The 24,750-nt window shown below is 33.9% G+C and overlaps 1 protein-coding gene across 4 annotated transcripts in view; it reads right to left on the bottom strand.

Moving 5' to 3' along the window:
• Positions 1-4,208: 4,208 nt before the first annotated feature.
• Positions 4,209-24,750, bottom strand: part of MICU3 (mitochondrial calcium uptake family member 3) — a 47,796-nt gene continuing 27,254 nt past the window's right edge. For 2 of the 4 annotated variants that reach the window (XM_084285693.1, XM_084285694.1), the window contains 6 exons: positions 19,169-19,269; positions 18,668-18,839; positions 16,899-17,007; positions 15,775-15,932; positions 12,719-12,793; positions 4,209-6,657 (listed from right to left, as the gene is read on the bottom strand). In XM_084285693.1, coding sequence (XP_084141819.1) covers positions 12,725-12,793; positions 15,775-15,932; positions 16,899-17,007; positions 18,668-18,839; positions 19,169-19,269 — 609 coding nt within the window. In that variant the 3' untranslated portion in view covers positions 4,209-6,657; positions 12,719-12,724. The remainder of the gene's footprint in view (positions 6,658-12,718; positions 12,794-15,774; positions 15,933-16,898; positions 17,008-18,667; positions 18,840-19,168; positions 19,270-24,750) is intronic. The other 2 variants (XM_084285691.1, XM_084285692.1) reach the window with 1 other exon arrangement.

Raw genomic sequence — 24,750 nt, 5'->3', positions numbered from 1 at the left:
ACTTCTGTAGTCTGGCTTTCTTTTTTAATGGCCAGTACCATTCTCCTCTTGCTGCTCAGATTCTACAAAAATTGGGACTTCACTGTTTAGTATAATTATTAACATAGCTATTATTGTAATGCAGTGTTTTCTAGAGATCCAAAATCATGGTCATTCTGGTTCAACACTAGTCATCTTTATGTCCTAGCATGCAGTAAAAAATATGGAAGATACTCCTGTGCAAGTCTGGGGGGGCTCAATTTCATTGAGAGCACCACCTTTAGATGAAGAATTACATCACAGTTGTTGCTGATAATGAAGAGTTCCCTGATATGCAAATTATTGCATTTCTACAATGTCCACTGTGTATGGATGGCAGTTCAGAGCACTGTGGTGCATTTGGGAAGTGACAAAATGTACTAGGACTTCTGATCTTAGCAAGTCATCCAGATGGAACAAATCATAGTAGATACATATAATACGTAGACATCTAATGAAGTTACACTGGCATCCTGAATGTATTTTAAGATGTGCTAAGCAGTTTCTTATAATCAACCTTGTAAAGTAAAAGCAGCAAAACAGAAGGAAATGTCAAGCATATCAACCCTTTGAAACAAGAAATGTCAATTAATAATTAAATAATTAATATATATAATCAACCTTGTAAAGTAAAAGCAGCAAAATAGAAGGAAACATCAAGCAAAGGAGAATGTTTAATATATGGCAGAGAGAAACAATCTATTATTGATAATTTGGCATAAAAAGCCTCTTCAGAGCTCAGTTTTGTACCAATATGAATGGTCATAAAATTTCAAAACAACAATAATAATAAAAAAAAGCAAGATGAGCCACAAAAGAAAATAACTTGAAGAACAACATTTATGTAAATTGACAGTGTTCTTGTTAATGTACATGTGATTTAAATACCAGAGTACTGCAGTAAGAGAGCATTTGTCAGGCTTAGATTGGGAATTCAGCATTCATTTAGTTTCCTGAGGATTTAATATCTAAGGCTGGCCATAGATGTTCACATTTACAGCCCACTCATGAGTTACAATAAGTAGCTGGAAATACAACATGTGTACTAGCTCATTACATTTCAGCTATAAAATTTCCCTGAACTCTTAGGACTACCATTACAACAACCGAGTGTGAAATAACAAGACTTCATATCATGAGCTCCTTTTAACATCACAGATTTACTGAATGCTAAAATCATTTGAAAGTGATAAAGCGTTATTCTTCCTACAGTCTCATAATAGTTTTAATTTAATTTTAAGTACAGTATTTTAGAAAAATAATGTTTATTTGGTCAATTAAAAACTCCTGAACTAGGTATATACAGAATACAGTGAGTGCTAGATAAACACACATGAAAAATACTCTTATACGTACTTCTTTCAGAGAATCTTTATGGCTTATAGACTATGAACATCTTCTCCTTTGTGTAACCAATCCACTATGATGGAATCATTTCTCCATCACCAATTGTCCCACACATGAAGTGGAACAGGAAGAGAAGGAGGGACAACAGGACAGGAGGATAACTATTTGCCTTCACACCAGTGCAATACACAGACAAAAAGGTAGAAGCAGGAATCTGCATCAACACAGGACACCCAGACAAGCTGACACACATTGCTAATTAGACAAACCAGTGGCTCTGCAGTGATGTTCTTCGACCTTCACAACAGGCAATGTGCTGCTTGCTTCTCTCCAGTGTTTGGGAGATGGAGCGCGCTTGCTGCACATGGAAGAAGAAATCTCTCTGCAATGTCTCCTTCCTAAGAAACCAATTAGAAAATGCATGTTGCATCCCAGCTGGACTCAAGTACCATCTGCCATTTGCGGTTTTCAGCTGCATAAGAAAAGCCACGTGATAGCCACTCCTGTCTTAACTATTCTAGCCATAGGACATGTTTTAATTGAACCACTGGCCCACAGGTATTCACCCTCTTGCTCCTCCTTCACCCTATCTAGGTACTTAATAAATTACAATTGTTTGCCTACCAAACCTAACTGTTGCTGTAAGCTTTATTGATGTTCTTTTTCACTTTCCAGCGTGTGGAAATTTGCCCGGCTCTCCACGGGAGAGGCTCATTTAGCTAGTTTTCAAGTAATGAAATCTTTCCTGGTAATTTCCTGATTGCTGTTCCAGACTGATATAATACTGTATTTGCAGAGTCTGCCCTCAGGGATGTTGTTCAAAGCTGTATTTAGGCTTATTATCCACCCACTCTTCTGTCACTTTCAGCAGTAATTTTTTCAATGTGTTGTTTATTCCCCCAAACACATTCATCACTCAGGGCTGACCTGTTATGCAGTGTAGTTTGTTTGCTGATTTTAAATGGTTTGCAGTATTTCTGGACATTGTGCAATTCTCTGTGTGCATTTGTTAAAGAGCATATGTGGCTCAGTATAATACTGCAGAGATTTGAATACCTGATTTTTTTATTTTTATTTTTTTCCTCCTTACAGCATTACCTCTCTTGAATTGAGGTTGTAGCTTCTAATTCAAGATTAGAATGAAATGACTTCATTCTTTCCAACCAGAAAATACAACCTCAGGCATATCACCTAAACTGCTTACTGGTAAAATCAGTTATTAAAAAAGCATGGCTAATAGCTATAGCTGTTTAAAAAGGAGAAGGATTATCAATCTAAGAAGGAAACTGTAAATTAAAAGTTTGCAATGAAACAGGAGCGGGTAAAGTTCTTCTGCAGTGATATTAATTTCAATTATTTTTTAAACTAAAGTGGATGTAAAAGTAGGTAACTCAGCTCTGTCTACTTTCTGGAAAAAAAAAGAAAAAAAGCAACCAGGAGTAATAACTTGTTTCCTTATATGAATAAATGAATAGCAGCTTATTACTAAAACTTGAAAGTTTAATAAGTTGCAGTTCATATGCATATTTATACATACAGATTAGGTATTTTATATTACAATTTTTCAACTGGATACTAATATTCTTATGGAATTTTTCTAGTTGTTTTCTAGTGATGTTCTCCTGTAGGAAGAATTTGTAAGTCAAGGTACTGGTATAAATTAACGTTACTCATTCAAGATTAAAGCATGCTCCATGTATTTAATAGTCTTTTTGTGTGTAAGAAGAACTTAATATATCCAAGGGCACCATCTGCTGACAGGTTCAGGATGCCAAAGAAATGCTTTCATGAATGTTCATATATTGGGAAAAAGTATTGAACATTCAGACCTCACATATATAAGAAAATGGATTAGCTTTGGCTTGATTTTAAGGGGCGTTCAGACTTGATACTGCTATATTCTTTTTTTCAGATTGATTTTTGGAATAGTCAGATTTTGGTCTGATTTTTCTCAATCTGCAAGTATTAGCCTGTATTTCTTTTGCCAGAAACTGTTTCAAACGTGTCCCCAGAGGGACAAGAGAGCACAATGGCTCATTACTTTGAGACGATAATGCAATGTTGAATCAAAGCAAAGTGTAACATTCCTCTATTGTTTTATTCTCATTTTGTTTGAATGCATTCTTATCCTGATATTTAGGAAAAGAGGCAACCAAGTAAAAACAAAAAAGCAGGCAGTATGACCAACAATATGGTGTTAGTCACCATTAGCTCATATTTCTTCTTCTTCAGCCTGATAACTTTAGAAGAAAGTGCATAAATTTGTGGTGAACGTAATTGGAACCAAGTTACTGTCAAAATGTGCACAGAGAGAATCTGCCAGTGTGACTTTAGCCATCAGAAGATTAGCAGGGAGCAGCTAATGCTGTACAGGATATTCTGCTGGGAAGGAGGAATTCATCAGAGCTCAGACAGAAGCTAGTAGCACAAAGCTGTGGGGTTTAGCAGCTACCATTTTATCAGAATTTACAGCTGCACAGGGCCTCAGCGAGTAGTTCCTAGCATCCACTAAATAACTTTTTGCATTGTTACAGTCTTCTTAATTCATGGAAGAGACCGAGAGCTGGATTAAAAACAAAGCCTTCAGTTTCTCAACTTTTATTTAGTTGCAGCATATACATTTTCTTGTCTGACAGGAATTTGGAGGATTTTGAATAAGCTTTTATTGAGCACACTGACTGCTGCCTATCTGAGGGGTGCCCCCACAGCAGATGGCATGTCCCTTAATACTTTGTTTTCAACTGCCTTGTGATGAAGAGATGTTCTAATGCAAAGTACTTGCACACCCATGCTACACAAAATAAAGATCAATAACAGAAGAATGATATATACTGCAAAGAAAATAAGTTTCAAGTGCATTTATTTTGAAATAAACAAGAATATTATATGCGTATCTTCATATTCTACATTACATAAATTATTATTAAACACAAGAAAAATACTCTTAAAAACTAATCTGACATTTTCACATTCTATTTTATATTAAGTGCCTACAGTTAGGAAATATATATAGAAAAATGATAAAATTGTCTCTAGCCAGCCTTAAAAGCAAAGTGCACTATTGCCTAGGGTAGTGGAGGAGCCAAATGATGATGGTGCTGCTGCCTTCTCCGCGGCGAGGACCACTGTGAGCAGGCAGCAGGGACTGAAGATGAAGGAGGGGAACTCCTTCAATAACTCCCTATCCTTTCTTCCCATTTTTTGTCCTTCATTGCTGAAGTAACAAATTGGGTTTCACATACACTGACAAGAAGCAGTGAGACAGTTCTGTGTACCAAGATGATACATTGAATACCAATGATTCCCTAAATGATCACACGGGGACTGCAGCTTATCCATGTTCTGTTGTGTCAGTTCAAGAACCTCTATACAAATCTTTTTTGATTTTTGTTGTCAGTGGTTTAAGCATGTCAAGTTGGAAATTTGGTAAGTATTTATCATGAATTAAAATAGCATCTTCCAAAAGCTTTCTGAACTGGCTCTTTCTTAGATTAAAACCACACCTAAAGAGACATTCTAATTAGCTTTTTTTTTTTTTTTTTTAATCTTCAAAGTGGAATTTCTTAAAAAACAGCCTGCTTTTCATTTTGTTTTGATTTTTAAATAGAGATAATTCTTATGATAAATTAAGTATTTATGAACTTAGGTGTTCTTCCACAGATGCTATACATCTTTTCCACTTGCATGCAATATTAAGATGGTATTCAAACAACATGCACTAAACACAATTTTGAAATGTTTGCTTACAAGTACTCGGAGTAATAGAAGATTTAAAACCATTATTTTGGTTTTGTCTTGTCAACCAAACAAAATACTTGCCTTTCTGGTAACATTAACTTGTTGACATTAGTTTTAAAGTTTGTCTATCCAGATAGAAATCTTTCAAGGCACAGATTGTTCCTAAACATATACAGATTTAGTTAAGGTCCAGTGAACCTTTTCAAGTATGATATAAAAATTGTGTTCATGTTTCTTTAGACCTAATTCACACCACATAATAATCATTTTGAAAGGGTGTAAGAAAAAATACTGCTACTGAATTGCAAAGAAAAAAAATAGAGAACAGAAAAAACAAATATAACAATGTCCCTATGACTGTTTCAGTAACACCTAAACATACAGGACATAAAAGGTCACGGTGGCTACTGACTGTCTGTAGTGTCCATCACCTTATTAAAACCCAATTTATGTCTAATATTTGATGCATAATAATCAAATAATATAACTGAGCATTACTCTGAGCTGCTGCATGCATTTATGTTTTCTTTTGCTTTTTAGTTTGACACAAACACAAGTTATTTAACCATTTTCCAGATGCTGCATTCCAGAGTAGCAAATTAGATGACAACAATTTCTACTCAATACCATGTCTTACTTCATATAAAAGTGCACTATTCACAAGAACACATGAAATTTTACTCTATTATAAGTGAATTTATACATATGGAAATACAGTTTAGAATAAATATTATGAAGTGTTACTTAACATGAATTTGAATATTTTGACTTTCCTTCAGCATATTGCTTGTAAGATATGTTAAAATCAATATAATTTTTTAAAAGATAAATTAATAAAAATAATAGTAAGACTTAGAGAATCTCAACATTATAGTCCATACAGTACCTCTCTCAGGTAAATACCTATCTTTCACATTATGACCATAATATTATTACCATTTTCAAAATAACTGCTTTGTTATAGCTTCTAAGAGTTTAATTTGTACATTCAACTCGTATGTAATTGTTATGCTACATAACACACTCTCATTTCCAATTCAGCGCAAACATTTAGTAGTGTTCTTCTGAAAGCAAATTCACAGTCTAAGTTGATACGGGCAGTTTCTGTTCGTTGCCAAAATGTTTGCTTACCCAGGTGTAATCCTTCTTTTTTGTTTTCCTTTACGTGACAAACATATCTCAAAATAATGACAAATATTCAAAACGTGATCTTTAAAAAAAAAAAAAGACTTCTGCCAATCAGAGGATAGTTTGTCATTTAAATAAATACACACTGAAAACTGGTTGTAAGGGTTCATAACCAGTACTTTTAGTGGAAAAGTTGTCCTCTGTTTTCTAACACAGCTGAAGATTCACAATTCACCCAGGTTAGCTTGTTCTTCATCCAGAATTTATAGGAATAAATATAGTTCTAGCCAGTGCACATAATCCTTATTTCTTTCTTTATCTTAGCATATCTCGTCTCCGAAATTGCTTCCATAGATCTCTGAGATGTTCACTGGTTACAGTCATCACGCAAGAATAATATTCCTTCCAACCAGACTTCGGACTCTCCTGTGAAAAGTGAAAACAGAACTGAAAAAAGATGTTTTTTGCCCTGATACTACATTAAATTTTACTCAGACTCATACAAACCAGATATATGATTTAATATTAAAATAATGAAAGATCAAATACTTTTATGGCTCAAAAGTACCTAAAATGAGGGTTATAAACCTTTAGGTAGGGTAAGATTTCAAAAAACATCCTCACCTCACAGCACACGGCATTCAACCAAAGCCTATTTATATTAAAAGCTGTAGTAAAGGACTATTCCTATTCATTCAGATGTGTCTCCTACTCTCTATATAGTTTTGTTTCTTCCTTCTTCATGTTGACACTGCACCAAAAAAGTTCACCTCTAGCATGAACATAGACAGCTATTCATGTTCATGAAACTGAGGGATTAACAAAAGCCAAATACAACAAAAGGTAGATGATATGAAAGCTTCTTTATACTAGGTTACCTTAAACCTAAACTGCATTGTAGCTCAAGTGCCCATTGAATGGAGAGGAATAATGGCCAAAGCCTGTCCTGGGAGACTAAATAGCCTGTATGCTGTCTGCAGGCATCCTTATTTCTTCCACTATACCTAATTTCACAAGCCTGTTTTGATAGTGTGTACACAAAGACAGAGCAGGATAGCAACTGGGGAAAGAATCTAAGGGAGGAACAACTGTTGATGAGTCAGAAGCATTTTCAAGTAATTTTCAATTGTAATCCCTCAGCATCTACAGGAAAATGGTTACAGAGTCAAGGTGAGAGACTGCTTGTTTTGGTTATCTAAGTGAAGTTGTGAAAAATATCATGCCATCGCACAATACCACCCATTACAGAATGAAACCTATATTCCCAAATATCGTTATTACTATTCTTATTACTCGTGGTGTATAATTAAAATCATAAAGTATTATGCAGAAGTTGTAAATACTCAGAAAACAATCCAATCCACAGCAGTATATATCACAGACTTTAAATGAAATATTAGAAATAATACTTATATTAATATGTAATTTATGGTCAATTTTATTTAAAAATACATTACTTGTACAATGCATTGCATTATTTAACAAAAGCACATTCAGTTGATTAACTGGTGCTTTAAGATATGCATTTACTTTTTATTTTATTAAACAGATTCAGAGAAATGTTCATGAAAATCTGTAAGAGAAATGCTAAACTACACAAACTGTTCACCTACTTCTAAATGTATACATTTTTGTTGTATCTACTCTCAGTGTACTAAACTTACAGAAGAAACATCTTGTCACATTGCTTTCTGATATCTTCCTATTCCAGTGGAATATTTTCCTCCCACTGTATCCAGAGAAGTTTTTAAGGGTCTACTCAGGTCTACTAAGGGTTTTTAGTACCAAGTCTACAAATGTAACTGGCAGTTACAGAAGTCAAAGTGACTAAGGTGTGGCTATCCCACACTTCTTACTTCTGCTTTGGAGATGAGTTTAGCACCAGGCTACTTCTGTTTTTATTTTTTATTTTTAAAAGTTCTCTCTTCTGATAGAGGTATTCAACTATTGTATATTAGTAAAGTATGGAAACTAACAGCTTTTGAAGTATTAACTACATGACAAACCAGAAGACCGAAGATAGTAATTTATTGTTGAAGTATGAATAAAACTGAGGTTCTAAATTCATGCTTAAGTCTTTCACATCTTTCTCAAAATGAAATTTCCTTCCCCAACCATTCCCATTTCTGTTTTACCTACTATTACTTCCTAAAAAAAACCAAAAAAACCCACTTAATTAGAAAATGTAAAACCCCACAAAATTCAGATAATCTAACAAACAGTTTTTGTAATTCAAAAATCTTAAGGTATTGAATAAATCATTGGGATATACATCTCCATTTCTAGTTTTACAATTGTGACAGAGTATTTATGCCAATACTGTAAAAGTCAATACAATCAGAATTAACAGCTTAAATACCTATTACAGTTACTGAATACAGAAACAGTTTATCAAACAGCATGTTTGAATGGATTAGAATTCCTGATGTAGTTGGCCTCTAGCATCCTGCTTCACAAATGAAAAGAAAGATGGAGAGGGACTCTTTGCCAGGGACTGCAGTGATAGGAGAAAGAATAATGGTTTTAAACTAAAAGAAGATTAGATGTAAGGATGTAAGGAGGAAATTCTTTACTATATGGCAGTGAGGCACTGGCACGAGTTGCCCAGAGGAGCTGTGGATGCCCCATCCCTGGAGGTGCTCCAGGCCAGGCTGGATGGGGCTGTGGGAGGTGTCCCTGCCCACGGCAGGGGGTTGGAACTGGGTGGGCTTTAAAGTCCCTTCCTATCCAAACCATTCTGTGATGCTGTGATTCTAATTAACTCTGGAAAGGTTTTGTTAAAAATTTAATGGATAGCCTTTTCTTAACACGTTTAAAGTACAGTCCTCCTCTCAACTCTACTCATCAATTCTTTAGTAAAGTTTTTTTTCCTGTTCTCCCTACAGTACATACAAATCAGTACACCTGCTGATGCCAAGCCAGGTTCTGTGCCCTGCAGCAAGAACAATGTAGAAAGACAAGCTCTCCAACAACATTGTCAGCTCTTTAGATCACAGGGAGCTTGTATAATTAATCCCCAAGGACAGGTTTTCATTATTTATTATAAGGGTATAACATTCTTTACGCTGTGAAGCAAATGGCATTTGTGCAATTTAGAGAGATGCACAGTTCAGCACAATGAACTGTTTATCCCATTTCAGGGTGTCAGTTCAAACTGTGGTATAATCAGTGGTAAGTATGCCAAAAACCTGCATTTTTTTCATCAGAGTTCTAAGTTTACCACAGAAAGTATATCGAAGCACAATAATCTTTACATTTACATTTGGAACAAAGTAAAATTCAGTGAAACCACACTGTATCTAATCTTGGGATGCGGTCGCAGCAGATTTTTGTATTTTGCATAATTTGTGTTCTGCGTTTTGTTCCATTCTGTACATCAGAAATTGTACATCAGACTGGAATTTAATTAACAATTGAAACTTTACAATTTCAAATCCCCAACGAATCAGTCTTCATTCTCTTTTCCATTTAAAAACAAAATAGAAAATAATTCTTTTTCGTTCACTTTCACCTCACACTGCATAGCAAAGACAAATTTACTTTCTCCCCAGTAGCTAACTCTAAACCACTTCTTAAATATTTTGACTAAAGTTTCCATCACAAAAGTTTGTAACTATCTTTAAGACATACTTATAACATCAAATTATAAGCTATGTAACATTTTACACAAAAGGAGCTCAGAAGAGCTAACAACTAGATGTTAACGTAATCCACCACAAGAGACAAGGAGCAGTTACTCAAGTGATGAGCAGTGGCTGACCAACATGTCTGTAGGGAAGAAGGAATTTTACACGTATGAGGCTTATACCACATTCTTCACTGCACAAGGAATGTGCATCTGATATAGTCCTACACAAGCAAGCTTTTGATACCAGAAGTATTCCATCACTCAGGAGTTCCAGGTGGCAAGAGCAGGCTAAATTAACCAGCATCTCTACACTACTATCATGAGGCTGCCTGTGATCATGGAACTGCACATGGAATGACTTTGTTTTCTCCGTGCTGTCTCCCAGTGTGTACTCTTATTCATTATTCCATTTATTCCATTATTCAACTTCAAAAATTTCCCTTTAGAGTGACTTTATACAGACAAAATACAGATAAAATCTCCCTTTATATATCTCCACCATGTACGTGTGCAAATATCTGTATATGTTAATATATGTTTTCTTCTTAGAGTTTACTCTATCTTAACACTCAATTTATTGTCTGAATTCAGACTCTGTCAAAATGTCTAGGTATGTAAACTTGATGCATTTATCACAGTCTCTGTTTTTGCCACTAAACTGATTTTATTAGGCATGATGATTAGACATTGGATTATTTTGTGTCACTTCATTTTGCTCCAGTCAGCCACATAACCTTCACTGAAGGTATCAGGAAAGCATCGTGAATGTATAATGTTTTGCCTATGTCCTGTAACAGCAGCTCGCTATCTTGACAAGTTCAGAGTTTAAACAACACTTGTGCAATTACAATGCAGATTGTACCTGGTAATGTAAAACGTAAAAACAAACAAAAAAACCCAAACAAACAAACAAAAAAACAACAACAAACAACAACAACAACAACAACAACAACAAAAACAACCTAATCAATGGCAGAATTAGTGGGGACAAAAAGACACAGCATGATATTTAAAGATATGGGAAAATAAGAAAGGAAATTCTGAAAGAGTCAAAGTTTAAAAGAGATTAAGTTACACTCATTTTACCTGAAGCTACAAATTTCCTCTTACGTGATTGTTGAGCTAAACCAACATTTTAGTAATCCAAGTATTTCATTAGCTATTTATAGCTACATAATATAGCTACATTATAGCTATAATAGAGAAACTGGAGAAAACTGACACTTTGTTAAGATCAATTCTCCTTTTTTGTTCCTTACGTACTAGTAAATGTTTCAATATTTAGGTTATACTAACTATATGTTAACAATTAATCAAAATAATAAAGAAATAATCCTATGGTTATTATTATTCTAATGTAACAGTATCGTGTATGCAGATGAAATGGAACTCATGTTCTTCTGTGAAGACAAATCAGCTGCACAAACCTGGATATGCCCCAAGCTAGCTAGTAATAGTAATACTGCATTTCAAAAAAGCATCCTTCTCAAAAGATGTGACACTTCATTGGAAAAAGAAAAAAGTACAAAAAGTACTAAAGACGACAGCTTGGGACACATGCCATGGGGATGTGTCAGTAGTTTAAGTATTATTCTCTCTCCCTTCCCTATCTTGCACAGGCATCTACAAAAGAAAAACATCTGAGGGACTGGTGAGCTGGTGGGCTACCAGTACAAGTAAATGGACCACACCTCTCATTCTTAAACACTTGATTTTCCACTGTGCTGGAAGCCAGCCACCACCTCTGATAAACAGGATCCAAGGAAATCCTAATGAATGAACCTATATTGTTTGCTTTCCTGCCTGTTTAAAAGTTAGGGAAGAAATATTTAAACCTGAGACATCCAGACATGTCTTCTTGATATCTTCAATTGATCTTTAAAGATCAATTAGATGAGAAATCTCAGCTTAATATTATTCCTCAGAATTTAAAACATTGGGGGAGCCATAGTCAAAACATCCGAGTCAAAAGCACGTGAGATGCATTGGCTACTCCACTGGTTCACTCACACACCACTGGCTATGGGGTTTTGTTTGGTACATCTCTTTGTTCCTCCCCATTGCAAAATAATAAATCTGGGACCTATATTAGCTGCTGCTAATGTTCTTCATTAGCAACTGCTGCAAAGCCTATAAACATAAACAGGAAAAAGGTGCTGGCACCAAAACCATCAATTGCAAAGGAACAAACTCTTGCCTAATGCAAGGGAGTTTAAGATTCAAACAAACGTTTCTGCTGTGTCCAGAGTGGTTTTGCAATATGTCTTCAGAATATTTAAACTGCATTTTTTACACTTCACAATACAATTTAATTGTAAGAATGAATATTCATGTGGTGGATACACAGAAACAGCCATGGTGGTCATGTGCGGTCACAGTGCCTATTTTTGAACACTTCTGATGTAGAATAAATTGTGCCCAAACCACATTTTTGTTTTCAAAAGCAACTGTATAAATCAAAGAAGAATCAAGTTACTTATTGGCCCTCAGAGAGAAAAATTTGCTTGGTAAATATTTATTAGCTCTACGTACCTGAGAAATTACTGAAAAGATGATCACAGGACAGACAGAAAACAGTAACAGAAACTAGGAAAGAATGGTTTTCCCTATTCCAAACATAGCACAAAGTTGCAATTGGCTTACAAAACATTGACAGCATGAATTAGTTATTGCCAACTCCAGAATAAAATCCTACCACTTCACTCAAAAACACAACATGACATTTGGAGCTACTACATTGCTTACAATCAGATAACTTAACTCCTGAATTCTGAAATGGGAAACAACGCAGTGACAGTTTAACATTCAGCCATTCCTGCAAGCATGCCAGCACACTCAGACTGGGCAGCTAACACATACCGTAATTTATCTGCTATAGAGTTCCTTCCTCACGCAGGATTTGAAAGTAGTATACCTCTGTATAGGTTTGTAGCCCTGTGGAGCAGAAGATGGAGAAGTGCGCAGATGCAGACAACATGTGAAGGCAGCCAGTTAAGCATAAGACAACAGTATCATGAAAATACAAAAAAAAATGGCTTTAAGTGACGAATAACTAGAAGATACAGTATTGTATTTGTTAGGTAAAACCTTTATCATTTAGTCATCAAGGACTGAATCTTTCAGTTTAAAAATTTAATTTATAAAGGAAGGGGAATCTACTTGGATATTTTTAAACAAAAAAAAAAAAAAAAAAAAGGAAATAACTTTTAAACCAAACAGCAATCAGAAAAGAAGCTTTTCATTTTAAGTTTATGGCAATACTCTAACTGACCACTTGATGGCAGATTATATACTAGTGTGCTTCAAAATAGTAAAACCATAAAAAGTCCCAGATTATGATACTGTGTTCCAAAAAGAGAGAAATTTCATTTGATAAACTCTTTAAGATTTTGTTTTCTCAAAACCATACTTCAAATACATGTTAAAATGAACATTTATAATGTTTCTATAAGGGGTAGCACCTGACATCAAGTTCAAAAATTTATGGCTCAGTTTTTAAATAGGACAAATAGGACACAGACCTTTCAGAATTCCAGTTTCATCACACTTGAGTAACTCTTTGCTCTTGCTTTAAGTGCCTTTACTTTAGTTGCATTATATAATTACGAATGCCCTTTTTTTTTTGTAATACATGGTTCTAGTAACAAGATTTGTAATATGCTCAAGATTCTTCTGGGCAAACGTTTTCATAAAGCTACTTTAAAAAAAGTAGAATTACTAAGTAGAAATTGCTAACTGTGAAATCACACTTCACATCATAGGTCTGTTTTAATCTGCTATTTTGAGATGTTTTTAGAATGATAATCAGGAACTACACTGACTTGGGCAGGCATTAATTGTAAGATACTGAATATTAAAATCAGGCATTTACACTTGATAACACAGGTTAAAATTTGACAAGGCAAGGATTTCCACGGAGCTACAAACTACTACATAAGCGGAAGCTATAATGTTCTTTGATCTGTACAATGAACTGACCAAATCCTCATATAGTTTCAAAACATAGTTATTAACAAAGAAAAGATTAGTGACTTGTTAGTTTTGATTTAGCACAAGACAATGTTTGAGCCTACAACAGTGTAGGAGCTAAAAAGTAAATTTTTACTTGGTCTGATCACACTAAATAGTGTACAACTTTAAATGTACAAACAATAGGAAGCACTCCATAACACTTTCCACCAATCGGTTCTGGACAGTAGGTTCTTATGTTTCTTCTTGTTCCCCTTCCAAAACAATACGGGGGAAGGAGGTGTTACTAAACTTAAAAGGAGGATTTGTGCAGAGTTTTCACATCGTAGACCACTATCCACACACCCAGAAAAATCAGATTTGTGTGATGCTTACAAAACCTTTCTTGAAGTGGTTAACCGACAAGTTAGGTACTGTAGCTGTCTTGGAGTACTACTGACCAGTGAAAAGAAAGGTTTTTTTCTTTTTCTTTTTTCCCCTGAATAATCTATCAAATCTGCATGTAAGTATATATATATAGTATTTTTGGTCACTGAGCTATAGGACCAAATCATGATCTTCTACACAATCCAGGAGATACCAATATCTAATTAAAACTAGACTCAACATTTATGAATGAAGGTGCTACTTGTCTAAACATCATTGCCTATCCCTCATAGTTTTTATAGTGTCTACTAGAACATTTTCAAGTGGTCTCAGCAAAAGAAAGGCACATGCATAAGTTTAAATAGTGCTGGATGACACTCAAGAATTATATGTGATTTCTGTCATGCATTTTGTGAAATAGAAACATGTAAAACACTTACAAGAATTGCTTAGTAAGCAGACTGTGCTCTGGTTAAATTAACATACACTGCACATTTACATTTAGTAAACAATTAAAACATATAGCTGAACATCTTGAAACGGTTATGAAACAGTCATCATTCCCACACCATAAAGGATTTGAGGACCAACAAGAAAATAAGTTCATCACAAATGTAGTGGTTGTTATCCACACTTTTACATTAGGTCATATTACAAAAATAACAAGTAACCTATTAGACCCAACATCACAGAAAATTCTAAAATTGCATTTAGAAACCTAATTAAAAATGACTAAAATTACATTACAGAAATAATATACCAAAATGTGAATTTAGAAACCATTATACACTCCTTGCAGAGAGGTTAAAGTTCAGAATTTATGCCTAAGGGATTAGGTTGTAGGTAAAAACAGAATTTTACACTTGGTTGAAAATGTTAACACCTGTTATATGAAGAAAACAATACAACTGTTATTGATCATACTCTAATTTAATTTTTTTCTGCTACTTTACAATTGCTACAGTGTATTATACTACACTGAACCTGAAGAGGGCAGTAAGGCCTATACATTCACCTAAAGGACAAAGTTCTATGTGTGATTTACAAGCTTGTTCCCTAGGAAAATTTTCTGCAAGTAATTTCCTGCCCTCTAGCTTCTTGTAATTTAATATGTTAGCTACAGGTTTAAATTATCAAAAGCAACTTTGAAGCAGAATATAGTGTTTGTTCAGTGTAACTTCACTAATTCTTTATTTGAAAATTTAAACTATCATATGCTGCAACTCTTTCCAACACTCATTGTCAACACTTGGTATTTTAAATGTTTTAAAACAGCTGATGGACCTTTAACTAAACTGCCCAAGTTAGAGAGACAAACTCTCTTTCCTGAAAAAAACCCAGGTGTAATTAATACTCTTGTTAAAACTCCTGATGCTAATCAATCAGTTGAATGATACAGAAAAAAATACAGTATGCAGTGGATTGATCATCTCTGATCTGATTTGTTTGACTGCTTCAGGATTTCTCTAACATATGTTTAAACATATAAACATTTGGTTTGCAACATATTGATGCTTCAGATCACAAAGTAAGTAAGTAGTGAAGTCAATTAAGGTAATTACAAAAATTAAAATCCTTACCCTAAACCCTCGATTAAGTCTATCTTTCATAATGCCGATAAATTCTTTGTAACTCAATTGGTCATCTCTGTCGACATCAAAAATCTTGAACACTGTGTTCACCAAATGTGGTGAAAGCTTCACACCTGTGGCTACATACACAGCACGCTTGAATTCATCTACATAAAGAAAATAGCAGAAGAAAAATAAACACAGAAATTTAAACTTGAGAAACTTGGGATTAGGAAAATCAAGTAAACTTTTAAAATAAGCTTTCACACTTAAGCACTCGAGAATAATAAAACATGAAAAGCAGAACTTAATTTCACAGGTCTAAAATAGGTAGTTCTCAAATGGTAATAATACATATGATATCCTTTATTTTGCATGAAATACAGCAGCACACATGTAGTATACTATATGTAGCAAAATCAGAAAATTTTATTGTAATTCACCTTACATTACATTTATACTGGTGATATCTACTTAATTTACAAAAACAGAACTTGGAATATAGAGCACAGAGAAAACCATATATTCCTTTAGTAAGGCCACATAAGGTAGGACTACACTGGTGCTAACGTGTTAGACACACTGAGATGCTACTTGGAGTGAGCACGCAAGTTTGACATCTTCACATGACTGTTCATCTTGCACTCACCAAGCATCTCAACTGTCGTGTTAAGCATTTCAGCTGGTATGTGCTCTTTTAGTGCCCACTTACTGATTTGTTCAAAAATATGTCTAATTCCTCTTTGAACCTCCTGATACTGTTTCCTTCTATGAACTTCACAGCAGTGAGTTCACAGACCCACTGTGTAAATAAATGCTTTTGTTTGCTTTAGGCTGATCTCTCACTAGTGTCATCAAGTGCCTCTTAACTCTTGTATTGCAGGATTTGGTGATAAACTCTTCTGCATTCTGCTTATCTACCACTCACATGATTTTGTAAAGCTTTATCATATCTCTTATGATAATTGAGACTTCCCCTTTCAAAGCTAGACTTCTAGCCTTTTTAGCATTTTACCTTAGATGCTAAAACTAAAAACTAGGACTCATAGAACAATTTCCTCTCTCTTTTTGTCAACAGTTCAGTATCTTTGTCAACAAATGCAATAATTATCTGACTTTTTAATAATACTTACCCTGACCTATGGAACGACTTGCGAAATTATACATTTGCATTGCAATTGTAAAGTCCTCTAGATTGTTCAAAAATTGGAAAAATGATCTAAACTCATCAAATGTGATACCCTAATAAATAAAAGAATATGTGTATTAGTACCATTAGAATTATCAGTAGTGGTGACAAGTGAATAAACAAACCTTGCCATTACATATGTCTACTTCATTTAATAGTAGATACTACATTCATTGAAATAAACAACAGTTTCCACTGAAGTTAGTGAAGTAAAGAATTGTAGCCACCAGAAGAATGTAAGATGTTTTTCCTATTTGCCACTGCAATGGACAGAACTTCACACTCAAAATACAGTCAAAAATGCTGTTCCACAACTTAAGGCACTCTTAAAAATTCCAGGAGGATTTTTATGATATGGCAGCAGATACTGAGAACAGAAGTTCAGGTTTGCATAAGTATCAGAATATGTCTACTACTCAAAATCTGCAAACTACTATTAATTCTATGTGTGTGTGCAAAAATACACTGAATTCATAGTCGCGTTATGATCTAATGTAAGCTCTATACTTTAAGTTGAGGGTTTTACATATCCAGATTTAGCCATGTAAATCTCTTCAGTTGATACTCTACGTTTTACATTACAGGGCTTGCTCAACTTTAATAAAAACAAACAAACAAACAAACAACAACAACAAAAACCACGAACAACCTTTTAAATTTTGATCAGAATTCAAATTTCTTCTGTGAAGGTGCTAAGTTGTTAAAAGAACATACTTTTTTTTTCTTTTCTTGTGGTATTCTACTTCCCTCTACACATGCAAAGTGCTGATAATTTACCTCTAAATCATTTGTGAAAGAAATCTTAAACAGACACTTTGAATTGAGGCAGGACTGAATTAATGCCTGCCTCTCATTTGCTAGAATAGGAATACCTTTCTATGTAAAATAAATTAAAAAGTTCAGTTTCCTTTGGGCAGATTATATTTTAATACAGCAAATAAAACTGTTATATTAGTGCACAAATTCTGTTAAAATTCATAGACTTTCCTTGGAAGCTGATATTTGTAGTAGTTTCAGTTAAACAAAAAACATCTGGGAACCATGAAAAAAAGAGCTTCATACAATTTTTGTTGCATTGTCTTGGCTTTATATATTAAAAGCTATGCAGACCTTTTACAGAGTACTTCGAACTGAACTCCTCAACAGCTAGACTGGCAACTCAGGAAGGGTCAGTGAATAGAAACTCTGATCCCACCCATACTGCTTCCTCTTACACCTAATCTGGTACAACAGAGACAGCCCTGCCTTCCCTTTCCATTCCCCAGCCATCAAAAAGAACCACACACCCATCAATAATTATATATGTGACCCATTATTAAAACTTTATAGTTTTAATACAGCTAGATTTGAATCCAATGAAAAAGAGAAGTCAGAAAAAAACGTTTTTTAAAATCTCATTGCTAGAAAATTGTTTTTTCAAGTCTTATGTTTTTTGTTGCTTAAGGTGAACTTGAATGTAATATAAAGCTTCAAAAATATTATTAATTAAATCACATAATGAATACAAATAATTTGATGTTATTTACTCTTCTACTTTGTATTGAAGAAGAAATCTGAAAAATGGAAGATGCACAGATTATTATCAGAATAAATTCCTGGTGCAGATGAGATCTGAGACAGCATCTCAAAACTTCAGTCCAGCAAGGGTGTTTTCACCTTGATGACACTGGGACTTGGTGTTGTGGCCCACTGCTGTCCTACCTAAACAGTTACCTTTTCTTCAGGAATCCTACAGCGCATGTTTTCCAGGTAACTTGATGTATTTTCCACATTTGTATATCTCAAAAGAATATGGGCAAAGTCTTCCTCACTGATGGTGTTCATCCCATTAGAATAGGAAAGGAATTCTATCTCTAGAACTTCAGTTTGTAGGTTGTCCATAAATCTGAAGCATAAATATGAAGCAATATTTATTGCTATAGCACATGGCTTTTTATTATAGAATTATAGCATATCCTGAATTGGAAGGGACCCGCACTGAGTCCAACTTCTGGCTCCACACAGGATCAGCCCCAAAATCAAACCATATATCTGTTTTATTTTGTTAATTGTTTTATTTTGCTCTTCGTATGTGTAGTGCTGAGGAAAAATAACATTTGTATCCCATATAATTTATGCATTTATGTATATAATATATATGTATAGTAATGTAATAAACATTAATTATAACATATAAATATTTCTTTACAAACAAGTCATAAAATAGAGACTCACCTATAAAAATCTTCAAAGTTCAGTTCAGCTTTTCCTTTCTTGCCAAAAAAGTGTACAAGCAGCGTCGTATCTGACAGTGAACTTGTAGTATCATCAGCACGCTTAAATATTAGAATAAAAAAAAATTAAAGGCCATTATTGGATCAGTTACAGAAGTATAATCTGGGAATGACTATCAACACAATAGGCCTTTCTATCAAACAAGTTTGTATGTTTTACATTCACAGTATTAAAAAGATGTTAGTATTAAAATTAAAGTTAATTTTGTCACACAATTTTCATGCAGATGAACTTTCGGCTGTTAATTGCATTTAGTAGAAAACACTCTGAACAACAATCTAATATAATGGTTGAATACAGTGAACAATCTAATCTAATATGATAAAGGTGGAAAAAAAGAATAAAAAACAGAAGCTCTTGAGAAAAAAATGATCTAGTCAGTTGAGGTAAATCATAAGAATAACACCCTCTGCATACAATTTCCTCTCCTTTCTACTAAGCAACTACAAAGATATTAAAAGTAGTTACTTCATATAATCTTATTTTATATTTCATAATTAATAAGTATGGAACCGTATTCCAGAAACAATCAACAAGGTGTACATTATTTGATTCTGTGTTATAAGTAGCAGATGACAACAGATCACATTTTCTTGTCAAAAGAGATTGAAAACAACAGAATTGTAAAAAACAACAACAACAACAAACAAAACAAAATTCCATGTAGGGATATTATTTTCATTTATTCTCTTAAGAATATTAATCATCTCCAGAGTACGTGGTCCCTGCAAAGACTTTTTCCTTAATAAATAACTATCAACTTCTAAGGCATGAGAAGAGTAGAAACAATTCATTTTGACCATTTGTTACAGGAAGACTTCTAAGTATGTGCAACATTTTTTTTTTTTTTAAACTATATAAATATTCATTACCCATAACTGTCAATGCATGTGCACTGATTTTACCTCTTTTACAAGGAGACTCTTCATATACTGAAGAGCTAGAAAAATGATTCACTAAAATAAGGGTCTTAAATAAGCCATAGTATTCCACCATGGTAATGTCCTTCTGTTCTTATGTACATCTGACAACATTTGAAATTCAAAAATATATGTAGCTTTCTTGTGCACCTGCCTAGGGAGAAACTTCTGTCCAAGCTCCCATTTTCTTACAAAGACAAGATCTTATTTAAAAGCAAACGGTGGGAGGCAGTAGTCTCTGCTAATAGTTTGCCTTGGACAGACAATCAGCAACACCATATTTTTATGAAAGTATGCCTACCGTCTCCACTCTTAGAGTACAAAATAGAATATACAGTACAGAAACCTAGCAAGTATTTAGAAGATGACTTATAATATTAGTAATTTGTCACCATGAGAGATTCTAAACATATAGGATTTATTTTAAGTACAGAAATCTGGAAAGATCAGCTTATACAAACCTGCAAGCAGCACTCAGAATCCTTTAAGTGTGACTTTATTTCCTAACTGAAGAGATCATGTATTTATAATAATGGAGAAACTCTAAATGAGGAAACTATTCTATTCTATTCTAATCTCTAAATGAGGAAACTAACACTATTCATTAATAGTATTTATGAACCAAAAACTAGGAAAAACATGATGCAATAAAAACACAGAATCTTTCCTTTTAACACCCAAGAGCTAGAGAAGTAAGAGGGAAACATTTCTATACTTGAGTATACTTCAGGATTCTCAAGATTATATTTCATGTGCTCTAGCTTCCTCTTTATTCTCGTATTCTTCTCCAGGGAGAAATAAGATGATGTAGCGTATATATATGAGAGAGGTATTTCGTACCCTTCAGTTAAGTCAGTGAGCAAATTAATTCAGAAAAGTAATCACTTTTTGTCTTTTAATATTGTTATCCTCCACTACAGGACACAATATACTGAAACACAGATACCCTGATTTCTTATGTCTTGTAAGCAATTAAATCCCCAAGTACATTCAAACAATTTCCCTCAAGTACACTGAAAAGATATCAAATGTTAAATTACAGCCTTTCATCTTGCAAAAAAATTCAAAACATTAGACTTAGGTTGCATTCACCCATACCTAAAGAACCATTTAAAAAATAAAATCTGTAAGTCTTTTCACAATTCCCATTTGGCTAGCCTCACCAAATGAACAAACAAACAAAAAAATCAATCCCTAAAAACCTCACCCCAGAAACTCAACCCCGTATGCTTCTCCACAGAATTACAGGCAATGAAAAACTCCTTCTGCATTGGACTATATAAGTTCTCTCTCTTAAGGGTAAAAACATAAGCTTTAGTCACTTAAAATTAGTTTATTATTTGTTTTAAAGTGAATGTTCTATTTTACATCAGAGAAAATTAAATGACCAAACCTATTTCCATATATAATAGATGAAACTTTTTTGATCCATCTGTACTACACTGAAAGATTACTATTACTATACTATTACTATGAATTATTACTATAAATATTGGCCTAAAACTCAGTTCTTTAACACTACATGAAGATTTTTGCAAAAGCAGATCAATTCAAGCTGTTAGAGGTACAAAGAAACTGTATTTGATACCTGGGAAATGCAGATTCTACCTTAAGAGAATAATCAATGACCATGTTTTGTTCAGCCTGCAATAATGAAAACTGAGGGCTATGACTGTTTTTACAGACACAAACATGAGTAAAAGAATAACAAAACGTGAAAAGGCCCTCCTAAAATTAAAGGGCAACAGACTAAAGGAACTATGAGTAAATTTAGCTTGGAAACTGGAAGGAGTCCATCCAACTCCTCAGGTTATAGAATAGCTTCTGAAGAGGAATAGCATGGACAAAATACCAATTACTTTTAATATGGAGCATACATTGTTTATGAAGCAAAGAAAAAGGCTATTTTACTTGGTAGGTCTGTTTCAGTTCTATGTTCTTTCTCATTATGATCCTGCTTACGAAGCATAACATGAGAGAATCAGCAAGGAGTTGCCACAACTCCTAATGCCACAACTCCTAGAAAAGCAATCAATTTCTCTATATGGGGCACAGGAAAGCCTAAATAATCTAGTTTTCTGATCCTCTTAAGCAATCAGTACCAATGTCTTATTCAAGTATTTGAAAGTAGATCATGAAGTAAGAATCTGACTAGAATATAAAGAACTAAGGAAATTTGACAGCTCAGGGATATTGCTAGTCCTCCATAATGATTTTGTAATATTCAGTAAGATTGACAAGTGTTTTCGTTACCTTAAAATATTCCTTTTTCAATCCAATAACTGTGTGATACTGTTTTTGTGAAGATAAGCTTCAATAACATGCATAAAAAGTACATTAAGGACCTAGGGATTAAATCCTTAAGGGGCTTAACTCTCATTTAAGTTGTCACATCACTGGACCAAATCTAAATGACAAAGGTTTCCTGAACCTTCTCTAACTGTGAAATAGTGTCACTGTTAATGTTAGAAAATGCTTCCTACAATAAAGACTGAAGAGGACTTGATTTTCCAACTCTTTCAAAAAGTAACTTTGCTTTTACTTGGAAATGAAAACTTTGAGTTGTTGCACTGCATGGAATCAAATCCATTTCATCTGAGAACATTCAGATTTAAAGAAAGTAAAAGGAAAAGGAACAAAATGCATGAAATATGAGAACAATCATAACAGAAATAGATAAAATAACGATGTGTTTATGGACCAGAGACAGAGGTTGTCTTATACCTCTGCAAGGTCTGAAAAGAGTGCTTGACTTGTGCTACGTCTCAAAGTATCCCAGTAGCTTCTGGGGACAAGGTCCTCTCCTTCTGTTTTAAGAACCTGCAGAAGTTTCAAGAAGCACAATAAAACAACATATTACAGACGTTAAAATCTTTCCTAATTGATCCTCAGAAACAAGGCTTGATTCTTTTGCTTCTACACAGTGAAATCTCTACCCAGTTATATGACACTTTGTAAAACCAATACTGGTCCATTATGGCTATTTGATTTTTACTTACAATGTGGCTGTGCTGAAAGTATCACCAGACTCCATCTACCCTAAGTATGCAAGCTAGGGAAAGCAGAGTGATTTTTTTTTTCTAAAAGTACATGTGAAAACGGCCATCTAAACTTTGTATTTTGCTGTAGGTTTTTCCTCACAATTTTGTTTTGCCAAATATATTAATTTTCCGTCTAACAATAAGAAATTTATTTTCTTACTGATCCAAATATAAAAGGCACCATTCAAATCGCTGTATTAATTTCGTCCAATCACAAGGATGACATTCTTGTAGCAATAAGGAAAAGTAAAAATCAAGCCTAACAAACCTAACTTTAACCGACATACATATCAAGAAAACACTAGGCAAATATGAAGAACAAACTTACCTTATATAAATGAAAAACAGGGTGTTTAATTTCTCCAAGGAAAATATGCTTCCCTTTTTGCTCTGAAATGATCTGCATTATTTTTGGTTGCCTGAAAAATCCTCCCTTTTTATAAGCATTCCTTTATCTTGCAATTAGTCTTGAAAGATCTATGCTTTTTTTTTTTTCTTCCCCCAAAGAATCTAGGGGACATGATCCTGGAGACAGCAGAAGGCTAGTCTGAATTTGGTTAGGGTTATTGTAACTACATGAATTTACCTCTTTTCTCCAACTAATCTTAAGTAGGTCTCCCATTTTCAGGACTCCCTACTCTAATGTCCATATGGGCATGCAAGTCAAAAACACAGAATGAATTTAATCTTCTAAATAGGATTTTTTTTTCTTTGTATCAGCACATGTTGTTCTACATGTATTAGACAATTTACTGATCAGAATGCTGTGCAATGTGTAACACACCATTACCATGAAGAATACGGTTTGTAGTAATAGTTGACTTTCAACAAGTTGAAAGGTTACTGTGTATATGTATTTCACATTATGCCAAAAACAGAAATACTAATATACAAAACTCTTTAGATAGCTGAAATATAGTATGATATCCAATCTTTCCTTTTCCGTTTTCCTTTAACGTTCGTCAGTACGTAACAGGTCTTTATTACACTTGTAATATTTCTACCAGTGATACCATTACATGAGTGAAGGTATTATCTAAGAGCTCTTACCAATGCAGTGGAGCTCAGTGCACATGGGACTGTCATATATTAATTTGCCTCAGCTGTATTTCACATATATAAATAAATGAATCTGTCTATGATTTCTGTAATTTACATTTTTTACAAATAATGCTCTTAATACTACCAAAGCAATATTTCAACACTAAGTCAATATGTAATGTTATAAAAATAGAACCAATAAAAATACATTAAGATATTTAATATACATGTATGGTGTTGGCTGCAGAACATTGCAAAATACTTGCTGGAAGGTACTAAATAATCTAAAATACTTTAACTTGTCTAATGTTTCTAGAACTTCTATTATGTACTTTCTTCTCTATCCAATTCAATTCAGCTCCTGTGAATTGTCACCAAAGAAATGTGACAAGTTACTAGGAATTACAGACTTATTTAATATATACTACACTTATTTCCTTTTTGAAAAAAATCTGGTTTTATCTTTCTCTTATGGTAGAGTAACAGTCCATATGCTGTTCATATCCACATTATTCTCATA

The sequence above is a fragment of the Netta rufina genome (assembly GCF_964035555.1).
Source record: "Netta rufina genome assembly, chromosome: 4".
NCBI lineage: Eukaryota > Metazoa > Chordata > Aves > Anseriformes > Anatidae > Netta > Netta rufina.
This window is presented reverse-complemented; position numbering and strand designations above follow the sequence as displayed.